This window comes from Geospiza fortis, unplaced genomic scaffold (assembly GCF_000277835.1).
Source record: "Geospiza fortis unplaced genomic scaffold, GeoFor_1.0 scaffold425, whole genome shotgun sequence".
NCBI lineage: Eukaryota > Metazoa > Chordata > Aves > Passeriformes > Thraupidae > Geospiza > Geospiza fortis.
The window spans coordinates 3030083-3048458 of NW_005054387.1; the positions used below are offsets into that span (position 1 = coordinate 3030083).

Here is an 18376-nt window from a genome sequence, read left to right on the forward strand (position 1 = left end):
GCTCCAGCGCTCACACGGCTCCTGCACTCACACGGCTCCAGCACTGACTGAGCCCCCAAACCAGCACCTCCACGCCTTCTCGCCATTTCCAGCCCATTTCCAAAGGCGAAAAAGTATTGCTGCCAGTACAACAATTCGTCAGCCAGGCTCAAACATTCCTTTCTGAGGACATCTTTGAGAAGGAACATGCTCGGACAGCATCCTTGGAAAGTGAATGCAGCCATTTGGAGGAGTGACACCACTCCAGCTTTCACAGCTGCCTTTGCACAGGTGGTGACAAGAACTTTGGATGCTGCCCCAGCTCTGGGTTCCCTGCAGCACCCATGATGTGACCACAGCGACAGAGCCGAGAAATGGCAGCTGCCATAAATGCTCCTTGGAGATTCCTGATGCTGGATTGCTCCAGCCTCAAACCAGCCTCCTCCACCAGGCTGCACAGAGGAGGAAGCTGAGCAGCACTGATGAGCTCCAGAGGGAGTCATGCCCTGCTTTCCTTGACCAGAAACAGAGGCCTCAGGGGAAATGGAAGGAATGAGTCGCATAGCTCTAAACTAGGCCACGATATTAAATGCAGTTTAAAGTGAAAGATGAAAAATTCCATCTCTGCTCCTTTCAGGCCATGTAGGACAGAATATGCAAAACATTAATCCTGTTTGTGCTTTGATCCACTGCCAACTATCTGTCATCAAAAGGGTAAGGGAGAGGAGAGAAATTTTGGAGAGCTGTTCTGTTCTATACAATGGGAGTCACTCCATGTCACGCAAACAATTCTGCTCTTATAAATCTCCTTTTTGCAGACTGATGTAATGATAAACAAGATTCAATCTCCACTCTTACGTACAGGGACTGGAGCTGTCTGCTTGGATTTAACATCAGGAACATCACAGCAAGTTCCTGTACTGTAAGATACGATTATTAGCCTAAGTCATGCGCCTAATAATCACTACATTTCTATTAACCAAGGAACATTTCACACAGACTACACCCTAAAAAAACATCTTTCAAAGCTTAAAAGGATTCCCATTTAATAACTGCTGGCTATGTATGATTTTATGCCAACATACCTGACTGTATAGACAATGCCTGGGAAGTGTTTTTATCAGGAGTGAGTGGTCACAGTCAGCAAATATCAAAAGAGCACCAACAGTTTAGAGAGTTTTCACCCCTTAAGTCAACATCTTACTTGTAGCTGTGAGGTGAACACTTCAAATATTACAGAAAATTAGTTAATACAGATCCCCCCAACCCACAGCAACATTCAGATGTATCCACACCATCAGAGGAGCTTTTCACTTAACACGGTCAAACGTCCACCATGTGGACAGCATTGGACTCAGTCTCAAAGGAGGAACTACAAAGCAAAGGACTGTAATTAAGTGAGCAGTCTCCCAGCTCCCTGCCTACATCCCACCCAGTTGTTCAGACACACTAAGTGTCTCTGAGCTGAACATGACCTTTGCTGGGAGGAAGGCATCTGCTTCAGCCAAATCAGAGGCTGTGCAACCAGGCACTGACCCAGTGGTTAAACCACGCAAATGCTCCTTTCACAGCATCCAGCAGCATCCCAGTGTCCCTTTGTTTGGGCTGCAGCCACACAGAGCACTGCACGCTTCTCCGTACGGGAGCTCTCCTCGTGCACCAGCAAATATTAAGCAAGTCAGTACAAAAGCCACCCTCCCACAACTATTTCCCAACACATGGATCACCCAGTCTGGTCAAGTCTTGCAGAGGGTGCCACTGCTGCAGCCACAGCCTCTCCTCTAATGCAACACAAGGCACACAGAGATAAGAGCATCCATGGACAATCAGATTCCTTAGGGCTCAACTCAACTCCTGACACAGACAGGTGGTGACAGTGGACATGCCCTGGGGTACCCAACATCTGCATGGAACTGGCACCAGATGCCCAAAGAAGCAACTCAGTGCAGGCTCATGAAGTCCAGGGGATGAGGATCTGTGCATGGACATCACACAGAACTGAAGTTCAGTGCCTTCCAAGATGAAATATTTGATAGATTCCTGTTCAACAGCTGACCGTACACAAAGCTGCTCCTATCAATAATCTCAAATCATCTGCTGGAACAAAGCAAGACAAATGTTTGAGTCGCACTGCCAAATATCTATTACACATTTCTGTAGCAGAGGGACTTTTCTGCAGTAGTCTGAGTTGTATCAATCTCTTAAATAAACTGTGTGAGCAAAAAGCCCACACATGCTGCATTTGCAGTATGGCTGAAGTGCCAGCAACAACACTGCCTGGGAAAATGAAATAAGGGCTGACTCCAAAACCTGGGTTGATAAAAGGTTCCCTTTTTCTTGCAAGAAGCTCAAGACTACACACAAATTCACTGGGGTTTTACGGGAGATCCAGAACCATACCAGGTACCACTTCCAGTCTGACCATGTCTAGTAGCAGTTTGGTACTAAAAAGGGTCACTTGGCCACCAAAAAATGGGCATCCAGAGTCTGCAAATTCCACAGCTGCAACATGGAGAACCAGAAATCTGTGGTAGTTTGTGTGAACCAATTTACTCAGTGTATTTTGGAAACCACCAGTGTGGTTGCAATGTGCAAGTACTTGCTAATAGAGGATAGGTCTCAAAGCTGAACTGAAAACCAGTTCATTTCAGACTCCATCAGTCTCTGGAGATGGTTAACCTTATTCATTAATAAAAATTATGAAACTAATTCATAAAGTCACCTAGCATGCTCCAGAGAGGAAGTTTACTGCTACTTTTTGAAATACTTCTATCTGCCATCAAACACATTTTAAAGTAGAAGCTACTACCAGGAAGCCTTTAAATTTGACATAAAAGTTCTTCAAAAAGCTGAGCAAACCAGGCCACAAACGAGAAAGTTGAGAACTGCACTGTGTTTTGCATAGAGCTTTTACCTCTCCTGAGCCACAGGGATAAGGGATAAAGAAGCATTTCTCCAGCCATTGCTCTCTCACCCCTCACTATTTGCATGAAATGTTTTGAATGAATGCTGTTTTACTCCTCACATGTCTTCTGGATTTGAGGTTCCACATAAGCAGTAGCTTTCTGCAGCCAAGTGTTCATTCAGAGGTTGGCACTCCTTCTAGATTGTTTTCTGTATCACTTTGCTATGTCAGTAATTGGTATATTTAGGTCAAAGACATTGTGCTCCTGCTTGGGAGAGAGAAAAAAACAAGTTCCTTATCAAAGCTTTCATCTTCCCACTGGAGCAATGAGATTTATGCAAACCTTGTTTAGATTAGCACTCACTAAAAACTGCAGAACTAAAACTCAGACACTTTGAGACAAAAATTACAAGCCTTCAACTGGTACAACAAGAGCTAGGATGAGAAATACAGCGTGACACAGCCTGCTACACTACACCACAAGAACAGATTAAAAAGCAGATTACTGTCAACTGAATTTCTGCAGTGAAATCAGCCTGCCTGATGAGGAGTATAACAGCTTCTGCCTTAATCAGAGACCCACCTAAGGGGAACGAAAAAACCTCCATACATTGCAGATATATATTCACTTTAAATATCCCTACTTCAAACATGTATTAATATAATTTTTCTCTCTAAAACTGTGTAGTAGCACATCATCTCTAGCCACTTAGAGACACTAAGGAAAAAAACCCAGCAGAACTATGGTCTCCCAGAATTGAACTTCCTCCTGACTTTCAGAAGGCACCCTGCAAGTATGACAGAAAAGACAGGTATTTAATGTAATTATGATGCTTTGCTGGATTTAATGCCTAGCAGAACCCTAAAGGTATCTGCTTAATCTCCTTTTAGGCAAAGCTAGTGACATTGTCAACTGGAAATCTTAGAATCTAGGAACATTTGTTTCCCTAGAACAGTAATAAATGCTTGTGGTAATGGGCCAAGTGTGAGAAGACTCAGTGGCTGTATAAATACAGGCACTGGAACTCCAGTTTTCATACTGGAAACTGTTGCTGACATGACATTTGACTAAGACCAAGTCAAAGATATGCATGTGTACACTGGTGAATCTCAGGGCAGGGCTTCTCCACAGCCAACAGTCTGTGATTAAAATGAAATCCCAGCTCCACAGGTCACCACAACGAGCGGCCGTTCATTAACCACTCATGCAGGCTGACACATTCACCTGCATTAAATTGTCCCGCTGCAATTAAACACGATGGACATTCACACCTCAGACCCTCTCCAGTCACTGCCTGTTAAAACACAGACCTTACTCAACCTCCCAATGCCCTCCAGAGCTCCCAGAGCAGCCCTGGCCATGTACCTCCTCACCCACAGGGCTGACACCTTCACCTCAGAAGCTGGGCCTGTTTCCAGCTGGAGAGAGAGAGAGAGAGACTCTCCTCAACTGCTGCATTAAAAACGTGGCAGCTAGAATTAAACAAGATTGAAGGAGCCTGAAAAGCAAACTGGCTAATGAGCCATATGCAGGGAAGTTGGAGACCTGGAACTGCAGCTGATACTCTTTTACCATCCATGAGCAATAGGAAAGCATTACAAGGACATAGATCAGACACGGCAGATGCACAACACCAGCTTCTGGGTTAAATTACTTTCCCATTGACAAGAACAAGCATTTAAAAGTGTTTTTAAGCGAGGAAAATATTTGGTTTTCACTCATGCTGAAAGGCTATTTTAGGAGGAGGAGGGTGGAAGGAAGGGAGGTACATGGCAAAGGGAAGGGTCTTTGTCTTGCAATCAGCCATCTTCCTGTTAGCATCCAGTTTACCTTGGTGCACACTCATTTGTATCCCTGCAGGAGTTATCTCAATTAAAAATCAGGGAGTTATTCTAGGGCTCTGATCAAGTTGTAACTCCAGAGCTCTGACTCTTCCAGAATGTACAGTAGGGTCACTAAAACAATGCTGATCCACCTGCAACATATATGAAATATATTATTCCCATAATGGAACATGAATAGAGCTATTTGGATACCACTCCTACTTACGTCATAGCTGTGTCCATAAAATGAAGCTGTGCCAGCACAGCCCTCTTGTTAAAAGTCTAATTCCTGGTCAGCAGCAGCATAACCAGGCACATTTTTTTCATTGTGACAGCTTGCCTCAAATTCCACGGACTGAAGCACACGCAGCCATCCCTGAGACGTGTTTCAGCTGCACCCTCACCCCACACCAGCTCGCAGAGCCCAGGGGCTGCCTGTAACACAAAGGCATCCTTCTCCCTGCCAGAATGCTACAGGAGACTCTCACCCACTCAGCTCCTCTGAGATCCAATCCCTGCAAGTCCCTGTCAAATCTCCTCTTGACGTAAGGAACACACAACACGGAGAATTAGGAGCAGCGCAGAAATCTTCGTGACCTACCCAAAATAAAAGCACCAGCAGCCAGGCCACTCAGGGATCTTGGCATATTGCATCAATAATTAAGAGATGATTTTCTGGATGAAAGATATTCTCAAAGGGGAAGTTATTTAACACTTATGAAGATGAAATAAAGACTCTGAAAAGAGAACAGAGCAACACTCAATCTTTGCAAATTCCACAATGCTCAACCTTTAAAACGCAGAGAGGAAATCATTAATATTTCTAATTCTTTACACTGCTTAACCTGAATCTGTGTTCAACGTTATGAGTTGCAAATTGTTACCTAGCAGAGAAAAATAACAAAAAAAAAGGGGTAACCAAGCAACTACATTGTACAGCGTGTCTGGATGCAGCAGCATCTGCGTTGGCACTCGCAGGCTGCTATTGCGTAACCCTGGATTCAAGCAGGAGCACAGCCGGGGAGGCTCTGCTCTATTGCAGTGACATATCTAGAACAGAAGTGGCTGGTAGAGCTTTAACAGCAGGAGTTTAGACTCTAGATCAGAACAGGAATTGGCAGCAAAGTTCCTTCACCTCTAGCCTCCGTTTGGGTAAGGAAAAACCCCCGAGTGTTTCAGGCAAAACTTCAAAAGGAATTGCTGGGACCGCTTTCTGTGCATGCAGGACACAAAGCAGAGTCTGTGGAGAGCAGAGGGAAAGGAACGCCTGGAGATATTCCCTGGCAAGACACTGCAGAGAGAATCACAAGGTACAGAGCGTACTCCTTGTTCACATCCGCCATCCCCGGGGAGCACAGCAGCCTCCCAGCTGCCCCACTTCTGCCAGGGGACTACTGCTGCTACAACTGGGACATAGCGCTTATGAACTACTCAGATTCCTCACTTCTTCACAAAATACACCCAGGTATTAGTCTCATGTGGTTGGAATTAAAGCCAGAGCAGTTTTCTTGCCTGACCCAAGCATGCTATTTCTCTGCAGTAGGGTTCTGCCTACATGCTTCCAGCACTCCATGCCTACAGCAACTGGAGATCCAAGGGTATAGGGAGTTTCTGAAGGACCAAAAGCAAGGCAGCAAATGTAACACCTCCTCAACAGAGGCTGAAGAAAAAAAAAAAAGAAAAAGGAAAATGAAGCTAGGGAGTAGAACAGGGTTTTCTGATGAGTCAAATACTAGCAGAACAATGTTGCATAACGAGTGCCCCTTGACTTTTGTTATTTCTCCCAGCCAGCTCCTCCAAAAATCTATTTGTTATTGTTTATTTGGGTATCAGTCCAAATTGCTGTGGGAGGAGAGAAGAGGATATGCTGTCAAGCTATTAATTCTAGCACTGTAGTCATTTAGCACTCTCCCACTATTAACGAATCAGTGTCCTGTTTACTGCAACACTCTCTAGAGCCAGCCTGAAAGTTAAATACAAAACCAGATGTTAATTAGCCTCTTGCAAAAGCGACTCCAGCACTGTTTCTCCTCAGCCAGGATGAATTCTGCCTTTGCTTATTTACCCACTGCTCTGTCCAGAGCAGCAGTGCCGTGTCACATCTCTCTGGAGCAGGCAGGAGCCGGGGAAGCAGGAGCCCAGCAAGCAGCACGCAGCTGGGAGCATCACTCCCGAAATTCAAGCCTCTGTGAAACATTATATTGTAATAAAGGCCAGGCTGTGTCAAAAGCCAGGAGCAACTGTGGCCCCCATCCATCCTCCCATTCTTCCAGGACAGAAGTCACTTTTCTACATGAGTGCATCAGTAACAGGAGAAAAGCTGTACTCAAGCAGAATGCAGGGTTATGTTTGGTTATTTCCCCCTCTCAGGAAGGGAGAACCACTGGCAGCAGGTACTGCTTCACTTGTCAAAAGGGACCCACTTCCATCCAGCCACCTGCCCTCACTTTGTGCCAAACCTTGCTGTTCCCTGGGGCAGGAATGTTTGAGGCAGAAGCCCACTGTCCAGAACAGCCTTTAACAGAACGACACAAACACGGTGCCAAAGGAACCACATTAGTCTTGGCACACGGCTGGATTTGCCTGACCCCAGGAAGTTCAATGGATGTATCAGATTTGCAGCCCTGTGGTACTTGTCTCTATAATCCCAGCCTCCTTTGTGCCATCTGTTTCCCCTTCGGCAGACTGGCCATTAGAGACTCAAAGCTAAAACTCGTGTCTCCTTAGTAACAGGTTTTTGTTGATCTCCCCCGCGCCTCCAAATCTTTCTATCAATCCGGTAATCTAGCAGGATTTTCCCTGCAGGGGATACATAACAGCATCAGTGGAAAAAAAATATATATGGGACAACAGAAACACTTTAAAGGCAAGGGTAGAAGGTGTAAAAGGGGTGTGCATGAAGCTACAAGAGTTACAAGTCTATGGAAACCAGATTTTGTCATTATATTGGAGCAAGCCACCAACAAACCCTCCCAGTGCCAGGTTTGAGATCTCATCTGAGCACTCAGTCCTTTACCAGTTTTTTTCTTAAAGACTTGCCAATTGTAAACAATTTCCCATCAATACACAAGTCTTCAGAGAAAACATCTTATTGCAAACCCTGCATCCTTAAGACCGCCCTCTCCAGGATCTCAAAGGCAGAAACACTGCCAATCTCAATGCTGTGCAGGTAAGAAAGGACTGTATTCTCTGTCTATAGAGACTGGCTCTCTTACCGCAGATTTTAAGTCACTGATTGCTGGCTGCTTTTGGTTCCTTAATCCCTAAATCCCCACACTCTCTTCTTGAGGTTAATCCAGTTAAAACTCTCCCTTCCCTTTGGCTAGTGCCTTGCATAAATAACCACCTGAAGAGCAGAGCTGCAGAAGACAATGCTCAGAGTATGGCACTTCCCAAAACTCTGTCCCACTGCAAAAGACAGCGTAAAGTTCTTGTTGCTGCCTATGCCAGAAAAGGAAATCAAGATTAGCTAGGTAAGGGCAAAAGGCACTCCTTATGCAAATCCTCTAGTTGCTTTCTGCCTTAAGATAACTAGAAACAGGTTTATGTTATACTAAGATAAAGCAGCCTTAAACCAGAGTAAGCCCTTATGTGAAAACCTCTCCTTTTTGGGAGGAAAGGAGAACTTGCCTTTGAGGTCAGCTCTAAATGAGCTACAATTACAGCCATATAGGCCATGTGGGATTTGGAAAAGCAACACAGATCAGCGAAAGAAAATCACCTCTGTAGACTCTGCCTGGCTGGTCTGGCCCAGGCAGCTCCCTTGGCACTGAGCCCGTGGGCAGGAGAGTGAAAGCAGCACTAGGACAGGGAGACAGCCCCCACCCTCAGCCTGCCAGGAGAGGCCAGTGCCATACACAGTCCAGCACATGCACACCATGAGGATGGTCTCACTATGCACAAAACATCAACAGTCTGACCCAGCAAAAAACAAAACACACCCAGCGAAGGCACAGAGGAATTTGACTCCTATAATGCAGAGAACGCCAGGACAAGTGGGTTAATGGAAGTGTGCCCTTTTCTGACAGGTGAGACTCTACCCAGTTCCAGTGGCACTCGTCCTCTGGGAGAGAGCCCCGAGTAACATGGCATCATCCTCTGGGCAGGCAGCAAGTGGGTACGCAAGAGAAGTCCTTAAGCTGGGACAGGTTTTAGGTCAGTGACACAACTGACCACACGGATCCTGCCCGTGCAGCCCCCACGTGTATCTGTGTGTCTTATTCTCACTGTGAACCTGGGCCAGACGCTCTGGGGCAGCAGGCCATGCCTGCCAGAGTCAAAACACTGCACATGGGCTCCCTGGTGCATGCCAAGCTCTCCAGGGCATGCACTAGAGCCAGGACTCAGACCATAAGCTCTTTGTGTTCCTGGTCATTCACAACCAAGAGAAAGAGGAATCTGGTTTTGAGGACTGTTTATCAGCCTAGTGCTTCCAAGATCCTCAGTCTCGAGAGTAGAGAAAATGAACAGCCCCCTCAGCTTGCTGCCTAACCAAAGGGACAGCAAGCAGGGCATGCATTCTGCCTCCCAGAGCAGGGCAGTGACACTGAGTGAGGAGTGTGGGGCAGGAGGACAAAGCAAGGAGCCTGCACAGCTCTGCAGTGCAGCACGTTTCCAGCTCCATTCACGTGGATATGGAAAGCCGCCGCTCAGTCTCTGGTGCATATTTAAATGCTCATTCTGAATGGCCAATTAGTCAGAAGTGGAATGTTTCTGCATTCACGGAGGAGCTATTTTAAGATTACATTATGCTCTCTGCTTCCATTAATAGGTACAAATAAAAAAAAGGAAAGGCGTTACACCCAGCAATGCATTTGTCTCAGACTTGAGTGCTGCATGTCCAAAATCCCAGCGCCAGCACAGGAAAGTTGATGAGCTCTGTTATTGACAGGCCACATTCCTCTTCACGGCTCCAGAGATCACCCAGTCATCAGGCTTGCCAAATCTTGATGGAACAAGTCAAATCTCTGTGCTCACTGGCCACCTCTGCTGCAGGCCTGTCAACCTGCATCTTCTCGAGCTGTGTTAAACCTCCATGGAAGTCACCACACTGAAAGAAGTTAAACCAGACTAGAGCAGCATCTCACGTGTCCTGCAGCTCCGGAGGAGGCTGACCCAGATACTCTCATTCCAGACACCACTTTCCCTGCTCGTGTTGCTCCCCAGGGCTGCCTTCACTCAACCATAACCAGCGCACATCTATACCCCTCCAGTGCCTCTGGATCCCCTTCCAGGCCCTGGAGGACCACAGATATTTGACAAGCTGAAAGTTCACAGAAACTCATTTTGGAGTAAATAGAGAGCTCTCAGGTTCTTTAAGCTAACAAAACTCAAATCACTAAATGCTGTTGAGCCTTCATGAAAAACAAAGGCAGTTTTAGGGAGAATACACATTTATGTTTGGCCAAGACCGACCCCTCCCAATCTCTCCTGCATGTGTTAGGAATGCAGCTGTATCCATAACATCCACAAACAATCATCCATCAACTCCCACATCAAGATTTGTTTCTTCCACCCTCTCCAAGCCTGGACTGCGATATCAGGGTTTGATCAGTGTGGTTTTCTGAGGAGGGGGACTGGAGGAGTTGAGAAGGGAAGCGTGGATACAAGCATTTTGCCAAACATCTCACAGAAGTTCCATGCCAATGCCACAATGGATATTACTTAATTCCAAAAATCAATAATCTTAACACAGGACAGATTGAGTAGAGTCAGTTTTCTGTCAAAGGTTTTGCTTTCACTAACAGGTTTATTCAGATCATTTTGAAGATCAAAACCACAGAATCCAACAGGTACAGGTATAATAAATCTCATTAAAACCAGAGCAGGTCATCCCTCTGATGAACTTAAGCTGTAGATCCTTCTAATACTCTTGAAGAAAGCTTGGGTGACCAGCCAAACGAGGATTCCCTCAGCTCACAAATCCACATCTTCTGAGCCAAGTGGAAATACTGTATGAGCTAAGGAAAACAGAGTTTTGTGTGTGGGTTGGGTTTTTTTTAAATAATGTGAAGAGCAAGCAAAAAGTCTCAAATTATGCAGCAAAAATAAAAGAGTCAGAGCTGAAAATAAAATCCAACTTGGAGGAAAAAAGGTGATATAAAAACATTGTATTAAACCAATGTTACTTTGATGTCAGATTCAAATCTAAAGAAATGCTTAGCCCACGCAGACATAAAAACTACAAAAAAACCCTCATAGTATGGAAACTGTATAAGGTACAGCTCTGCTGAAACATGATTTACACAAATGCAGAGGATTCAACAGCAGTAGCAGCACATATACATAAATGTATGTATATGTATGTGTATATATAAATGAAAACCAGCATTACATGGTGTCAGGAAAATAAATAGAAGGACACCCAGTGCTGGAAAGTGCTGCTTAAAACAAACCTGAAACAAACCTTGTGAGTCCTCAGTCCTGGGAGGGCTCTACTTCCACTGGACACAGACATCACAGGCAGGCAGTGGGACAAGGAGCTGGAGACTCACTGATAGCATTTTTAATGCTCAAAAACTTTGGCCATCGTGGAGAAACCAAAAATTCTTGGCACAGATGCAGTAATTTCAACTTTGTTCGTTTTACTGTAGTAATAAAGATATTCCTTTCAGATGCCACAGTTGATATATGCAAAAAATGTGGTTCAGAAAGACAGTTTCTAACTTTCTCAGTTAAGGCACACCCACCCACCAAGGATTAAAAAAATCTTTTCTCCCAAGATGTCAAGGTATTTCTTTTACCAAAGCATTGGGTTTTCCTGGCTTTTAACAAGGGTAGTAAGAGAAAAACTCAGCTTTTAATGCAGAAAACACTTCTGTAAAACTATGGAAGAGGCAGACAATCCTGGGTTGCATTTAACTAGGGAACAAGGTCACAAATTAAGCAGTCTGAGAATTTCTGGTAGCTTAGCCCTGAATCAGTTCCCCCCCATCTTTTTTTTTTTTTTTTCTCCCAACCCCCTCCACTACTTAGGTCAAAATGCAAGAATAGCAAGAACACATGATACAGCCTGCATTGGTACAGGCAAATACATGGCTAAGTCACAGGAGCACATTCTTGAGAGCTCATAAACCATCACATGACAAACATCACAAGAAGTCAATTTACTAAACTCAATTTAAACTTGAAGAAGTTAATAATAATAAAAGCCACAATGGGAATGTCTCTTAGAGAAGGAGAGGCTGCACTTGAAAAGACAGCAACAAACAACAAAGCCAAGATCAGTTCTCATGTTATTTGAAACTTTTGATTTCTAGTGCTACACATGCAAGCCAGTATTGCTTACAAGTCCCTGATAAATACTTGTAGTTACACAGCTTACAGCAAAAGCTGACCAGCAGCCAGTGAAGATCTTATCAATAAGCCTCTCACAAACATACAAATATTAAATTTTATTGCAAGCACTTGAGCTAAATATTTCCTGATTCTACAAGCCTGAAAACCAGCATCCTGTTCATTTGCTGTAAAGCTGCTAGGTATGAATGACTTCTTTTTCAACAGGAGGACATGCAAGGCAAAATCCTCCTTAGCTGTCACAAAGTATTGACAGCTATTCAGAACACACACAAGCTCTGCTTCCAGCTCCAAGAAGACAAATGGAAATAAAAGCAGAACTGCCTCTTAACAAGATGTCATTGTACAAACTGATGTTTGTGCTTTACCTGCATTGATTTCTGCACCAGGACAAAGGAACTTGTTTTTTAATTACAAGAACCATTTTCATTGGAAAAGTCTCAACGCTATACGAACATTTTATCCTGACAATTTAATTAGGGATTGGTCCAATTCTAGTGCTCAGCACCCAGGGATCCTGAAGGCTCTTAACTGTTTAAAGAGGTTGCAGTGATCTGCAGGCCTACCATCAAACAGATCACTGTAGACTCATCCTTGGGATTAAGTCATCTCTATTTGTGAGCCCTTATGTGATGATCTGTTACAGAGCGTAAGTACTGCATGAAAGCCTCTTCAAGGCCTTCACCACCATCTGTGAATTACATTATTAACAATGGTATGAACTTCCTAAGAGCATCTGGTTCTCTCCCCACCCCCTTCTCAGATCACTGGGAAGAGCTCTTCAGTATCAAAACAGGCACAGGCAAAGCTGTTTTCCTCTTTTCCATGCTTCCCCACCTCCTCCCACCCTTCAGCAGCAGAGGATAGATGGGGCTCAGCTCTCCATTTCCATGCCCTGCATGTTTTCTGCACAAATCTTGTTATTGTTAAATAAGGATGGACAAAAACAACTCCATGAAGGGTGTACCACAGGCATTTTACTGGGAAAAGAGGAAGTTTATTTCATCATTTTGCAGAGGCAGCATCTGAAGTATGCTGAGAACTATGCTGAGGCACAACAGGGACTGCACAGTCCCACCCCAGGACTCACTTCCCACCAGCACAATTCCTGACATTAACCAAAACCAGGCAGCAGCCACTCAGCCAGCTTCAACAGTTACTGATGTAGCAATAACTTTCTAGATGCAAAGAAGTATTTTGTCATCCCAATTCTTCTCCCACCAAGGATGCTTTAGTAGTTGATTCTGAAATCATGCCAGCTTCTTGTAAACAAGAAGGAGGAAGAAGCAGCATCGCCTGGGACATTGGAACACACTCTCCACTGAACTTTGCACAGAGTTCACATCAAACAGCCTCCTTGGCTGCTCTAAGGGATCATTTACTCTTGCAGGAACGGAGCCTTCCTATCTTGTTTTCTACTGCTTGTTCTTCAAACCCAGCTTCTCTTCTTGCTCTCCAAGTAGGGCTTCTCGTTGCCTCGACTCTCTGTGCTCATCAGCAGCCGTTTTTCCACTCTGTTTTGCACAATACCATTCTTTAGTTGCACAACAGTTTGCAATGCAGGCATCGTTACAGCCCTGTAACACACAGCATCTTCCTCTGTCTTAAGTTAGCAGCAGTGCTTCTTGAAAGAAAAGAGCAACATTATGGGAGCTCCATAAAGACTTGTATTCAGAGGGAAACAGAATCCAAAACTAACAATCCTGCAATGTGCAGTAACAGGCAGAAAATACTGGGTGGAAGGAGGAAGACAAAACTGTTTCTGCACAAATGCACATGAACCCTTCTAACCAACTGTTTCTCCTATGCCCGTGTTTCAAATAAATAATCAAGACACATGTTGATGTGTTCGGACAGCTGCATCTAGAATGTGCTGCTACTGTAATTAAAGGAAAATACAAAATTTCTTCAAGTTTATAAAATAATAGGCAAGTATTTGGGGTCACCATGAGTCCAGTGCTGCCTGAATGCACGCCCTTTGTGTGGGCTGTAAGAGGAAGTCTCAGCTACTGCAGCTGACCTCAAGCTACAGGAGGGGAGGAAGCCTCCAGGGCTGTTCTGCCAGGGTTTAACCTCATTATGGTCACTCAGCTTTGGCATCAGGCAGGTCAAGATGAAGATGGACCACTACCCAAACTTCTGGGAAAGCACATGGCTGTATTTTCACACAGCCATTTAAAAAAGTCAAGGGAGCCACAAGAAAATTAAGCAAGTTTTATGAGTGGCTTTACATGGATGGCTTGACAACAGAATCTTGTCTTATTCCCTGCAGTTTATTGGGAGGGATGCAGGGAGAAGAAAAGTCCAGAAACTACCAAGTGTTAGTGCAAATTAGTGGCAATTAGAGATAGGCTCTGCCAAGCCCAGATCCCAGCACACAGTGGGAGCATGGTGTCTTATCAACAGGATCTTTATAACACTGGTATCTGGAACAGTAGCAACTAAAATTGGAATGAATTCCCATCTTTCAAACAGTATGTACAGGTGATCATGTAATCAAATTAATTAATATTTTGCTAAATCAATGCATTGAATATTACCCGATGAGCTCATTTTTGGAGGCAGTTCAACGCCTCACTTCTAGGACTGATGTCAGTGTCACATGCTTGGAGAGGATCAGTCTGCAGCTGGATATTTTAAAGCCTTCTATTAGGAGCATAGAAAAGTCAGCGGATTTCAACAGCACCAACCAATGAATTTTTGTTTTATCACAACAATTTAGTCACCAGACCCCACTGTCAATATCTCTGTGAGAATATCAGGCCATTTCAGACACTTCAAATCACCAGACGGAAACTGAAGAGCGTAGCAACTGAGTTGTTCCAACAGAGAAAGTTGTGTTTCAACAGGAAAGGAAATCAACAGAAAGACAAGGAAACAGGAACCTCCGATTCTGACTGGCTCCTGATAAAATAATTAACCTTTGAGAAACTAAACTCAGCAGCTGTAAAAATACATAAACAAACAAACAGTAGCAGAGCAAAGGGTGTTGAGCATCAGCAGCACAAATGCTCCAGGCAGCAACATTCAACCCTGAGTTCAAATCCCATTCACTCACAGACCAACTGTGATGTCATCTTTTATTCTGACATAATGCAGGATGTCACTGCAGTTCAGTGGCAAGTGTTCATGCAGGATCTGTGAAGTCTCCGCACTTTGATGCTCGCTGCTTGCACTTTGTACCAACAAGCAGGAACAGATTTGCATTACACAAATAAGCCGTGTCTGTATTGTGCAACTGCATGCGACTTTTTTGGAGAAAAACAATGCTCAAATACAAGGAGTGCTGTGTGCATCAGGCTGCAGAGTGGGTGGCAGTGATGTTGTCAGAAAGCATCGCTTACCTCCACACCCATTGACTTCAGCAGAAGGCTACATACGAAAAGTCTCTGAAGATGAAGCTCAAGTGTTCCCTAACCCATGGCGCTGTCCATACACTATACTTAAGAAAGAGACAAAACAAAAACCACAGAAGTGAAGCAGCATGAAATTGCAGGGTTTGGGTTTTTAGTTTTTTAAGACTCATGCAGTCCTTGTTCCAGTTAAGAAATCCAACTGTAAACCCATCAGTTGTGAGCAAGCCCTTCCCCACACTGCCTGAGCTTTTGCCATGTCTGGGGTGTAGGATGAGAACCATGGTGTTTAAGGCATGCTTAGAGTGCTCCCAGAAGATCTTGGATGAAGATGTGTTAAAGCTTCACAGTCAACTCAGCTGTTAAATTGTTCAGTGAGACTCCCTAGGCCAGTCAGGGGCTGTACCAAACCCCACAGCCCTCACATGCAGCACAGGACATGGCCCGTTCTAAAAGTCTCTGGGAGCTTTTGTCCATAAAGTTCACAAACTCTGCATGGACAGATCAGTTCACCCTCACTCAGGCTACTGATTTAATTTGCAATGGTTTTAAGAACAGGAGAGTCAAAGGCAGGAAGCCCTAAACCTCCGTGAATGTGAAGCCCCATCCACAGGACTGCAGAACAAGGAGCAGCTCAGGTCCCTCCAGAGGAGCTGGCAGAGACAGATATTTGAACTTCAGCGTGTCATCGACCCTCCTTGCACTCTGTGGACTTATGGCAGGATAAATACGTTTGGTGCCCAGGCTGCAGATGGGGTCAGGGAAGGTTTCTATAACCAAGACAAACTCCCACTATTCCTAGCAGTTAACTCCAGAGGCATGTGACTATTTTCAGATTGCAGCTTTTATCCTGGTCACAGAAAGACAAGACTAAAGGAAATAACAAGATCCTTACATGTCCAAGCTCTCATTTAGCTGCTTGTGGCTCAGCAAAGCATTCCCTCTCATTTTAAGATGAGGCATATAAATTCAGTGTACCCCAAAGATTTCAAAGTGAGCAGAACGCATCCTTCATTCCAAACTAACCCATCTCAGCCAGAATTCCTCCATACAGAATTCCATTATTTTCCAGAGGTTTGAAGCTATTTGGCAGTTGTATGACACTCGGACCAGCCTGCACATTTCTCTTTCTCTTTTTTTTTTTAATTTTAGACTTAATGTAGCATGTACTCTCGGAAAGGTTTACAATGCAGCCTTTTGTAGTTAACTTGCTCCAAGCTGGGCCACTGCCAGGTTGTTATCAATGACATTTTAAGGCAGATGAATGAAGTTCTTATTACGGTGACAAGCAGAATTGTGATATGGCACATGCATACACTGAAAGAAGAGAGCTTGCTATTAGTTTGTCAGGTTAATAAATAAATAGCAATTTCATGAATAAAAGCCTTTTATTAGGAAACAAATGAACAAAATTAATATTTATAAAGCTTTAGTGGTTTAGAGCACCCTTTAAAATAAGATTATTCATTTCAGTCACAGTCACCATCATGGATTAGAGATTCTTGAACACAGCTTCCCCTCCTAATTCTCTTATCGTAGCAGTGCAAGGCAGAAAACAAAGCTCTGCCTTCTGAACTGTTCAGGCCAGACTCAGTTAGAGATTGAGAATACTGAAGGCCCATGACAGCAAACATTTCTGTTACATCTTCAGGACTGCAGCTAAAGACTGCACCTGTTGGAAGAACTGTTGGTTCCTTATCACAGCAGGAAATTCTCACGTTTTACACAGCGTGCTTCCACACCACACAGAGCACTGAACCTGTGCCAAGCCACAAAGAGCAAGGCTGCACGTTAGACAAACTATCAGCACTCAGCCAGGAAATCGCTCCCCATCTGCCCCCAGAAGAGAATCTGCACCAAAATCCTGCTGGTATCTCTCACCCTTCAGGGCTCTTCAGCATCTCCCACAGCACATACAGAGAATGTTCACCACCAAAGTGAAGTTTAAGGAGGGTGGAATATATTCAGGATGTCCCACTTCTCAGCAAGCAAATGAAATTCTGACACAGATTGCTTCTCACCTCAAGCTGTCTCTGTCTTATACTCCCTTCGGCTCAAGGCATTCTGTGCTTACCTGTCCTGAAATCAAACTTGCTAGTTTAAATTTTAAACAAGCTGAGTAATTTTGGGTTGGGTTTTGTGGGGCTGTTTGTAGGAAGGGGGCTGTTTAGTTTTGGTTTTGTTGGGTTTTTTATTACTTTACTTTTTAAATGGGGCACTTCTCAAATTCAGGACTAAGACGTGAGCAAGCGCTCAAGCTTAAAAATTTATTTTGGTTCATGCCATCTTCCCCTCAGATACTAAAAAAACACGTTCTCAAACTTTTCCCTTCTCCTCAAGGCAAAGTCAAGCTTGAACTTTCTCAGTCATATGAGAAGCAGATAGAAACTGCCCCAAAATAACTGCCTCAGCCATGTATGGTCAACATGAACAGATCTAAGTTAAACAGAGCTTCCTCCCCACTAGAGCAGTTTCTGGTTTATGTGTAAAGGAGAAAAATTCCACTTCAAGGACCAGAAGTGTGGGTTGCAGAAGCATGTGGCACAGTTGTTATCTTTGCAGCATGATGCACAAGATGAAACCAGGGATCTGTAAAGTCTGTGTGAAAAATATTCACTTCACCCACTGAGACTGTGCAAACTCTATTCCAGTCATACTATAAACGCTAACTAGTAATACCTCCCGTGCCTTAAAGTATCCTACAACTATGGGCAGTTTTTGGGAAGGGGGTTGAAAATATGCTCTGCTCATATTGGTTTTCCCTGATAATCCCTTATTTGAGATTCAGGAGCAGAGCAGAAGCTGCACTGAAGGACAATTCCAGCACCAAGGCTGCTACACAGCAAAGTGCTGAGGGATGCAGTGGCAGGCAAACACTAAAAGCAAGAGATAATATATTAATATTTGATTCCCATCTCCAGCTGTACTGACAAGTTGATGCAATATTAAACTCGACCCACACTACAGGGGTAGCTACTGTCTCAAGATTCATTAGGAGGTGGAATTAAGGCTTACACAC

At 44.2% G+C, this 18376-nt stretch overlaps 1 protein-coding gene across 1 annotated transcript in view; it reads right to left on the minus strand.

Annotated features, from left to right (window-relative positions):
- The window catches only part of SSH2 (slingshot protein phosphatase 2), a 79592-nt gene extending 64145 nt beyond the window's left edge, over positions 1–15447 (minus strand). Inside the window, 1 exon segment of the mRNA XM_031060637.1 lies at positions 15349–15447. Coding sequence (XP_030916497.1) covers positions 15349–15360 — 12 coding nt within the window. The 5' untranslated portion in view covers positions 15361–15447.
- Between the last annotated feature and the right edge of the window lie 2929 nt (positions 15448–18376).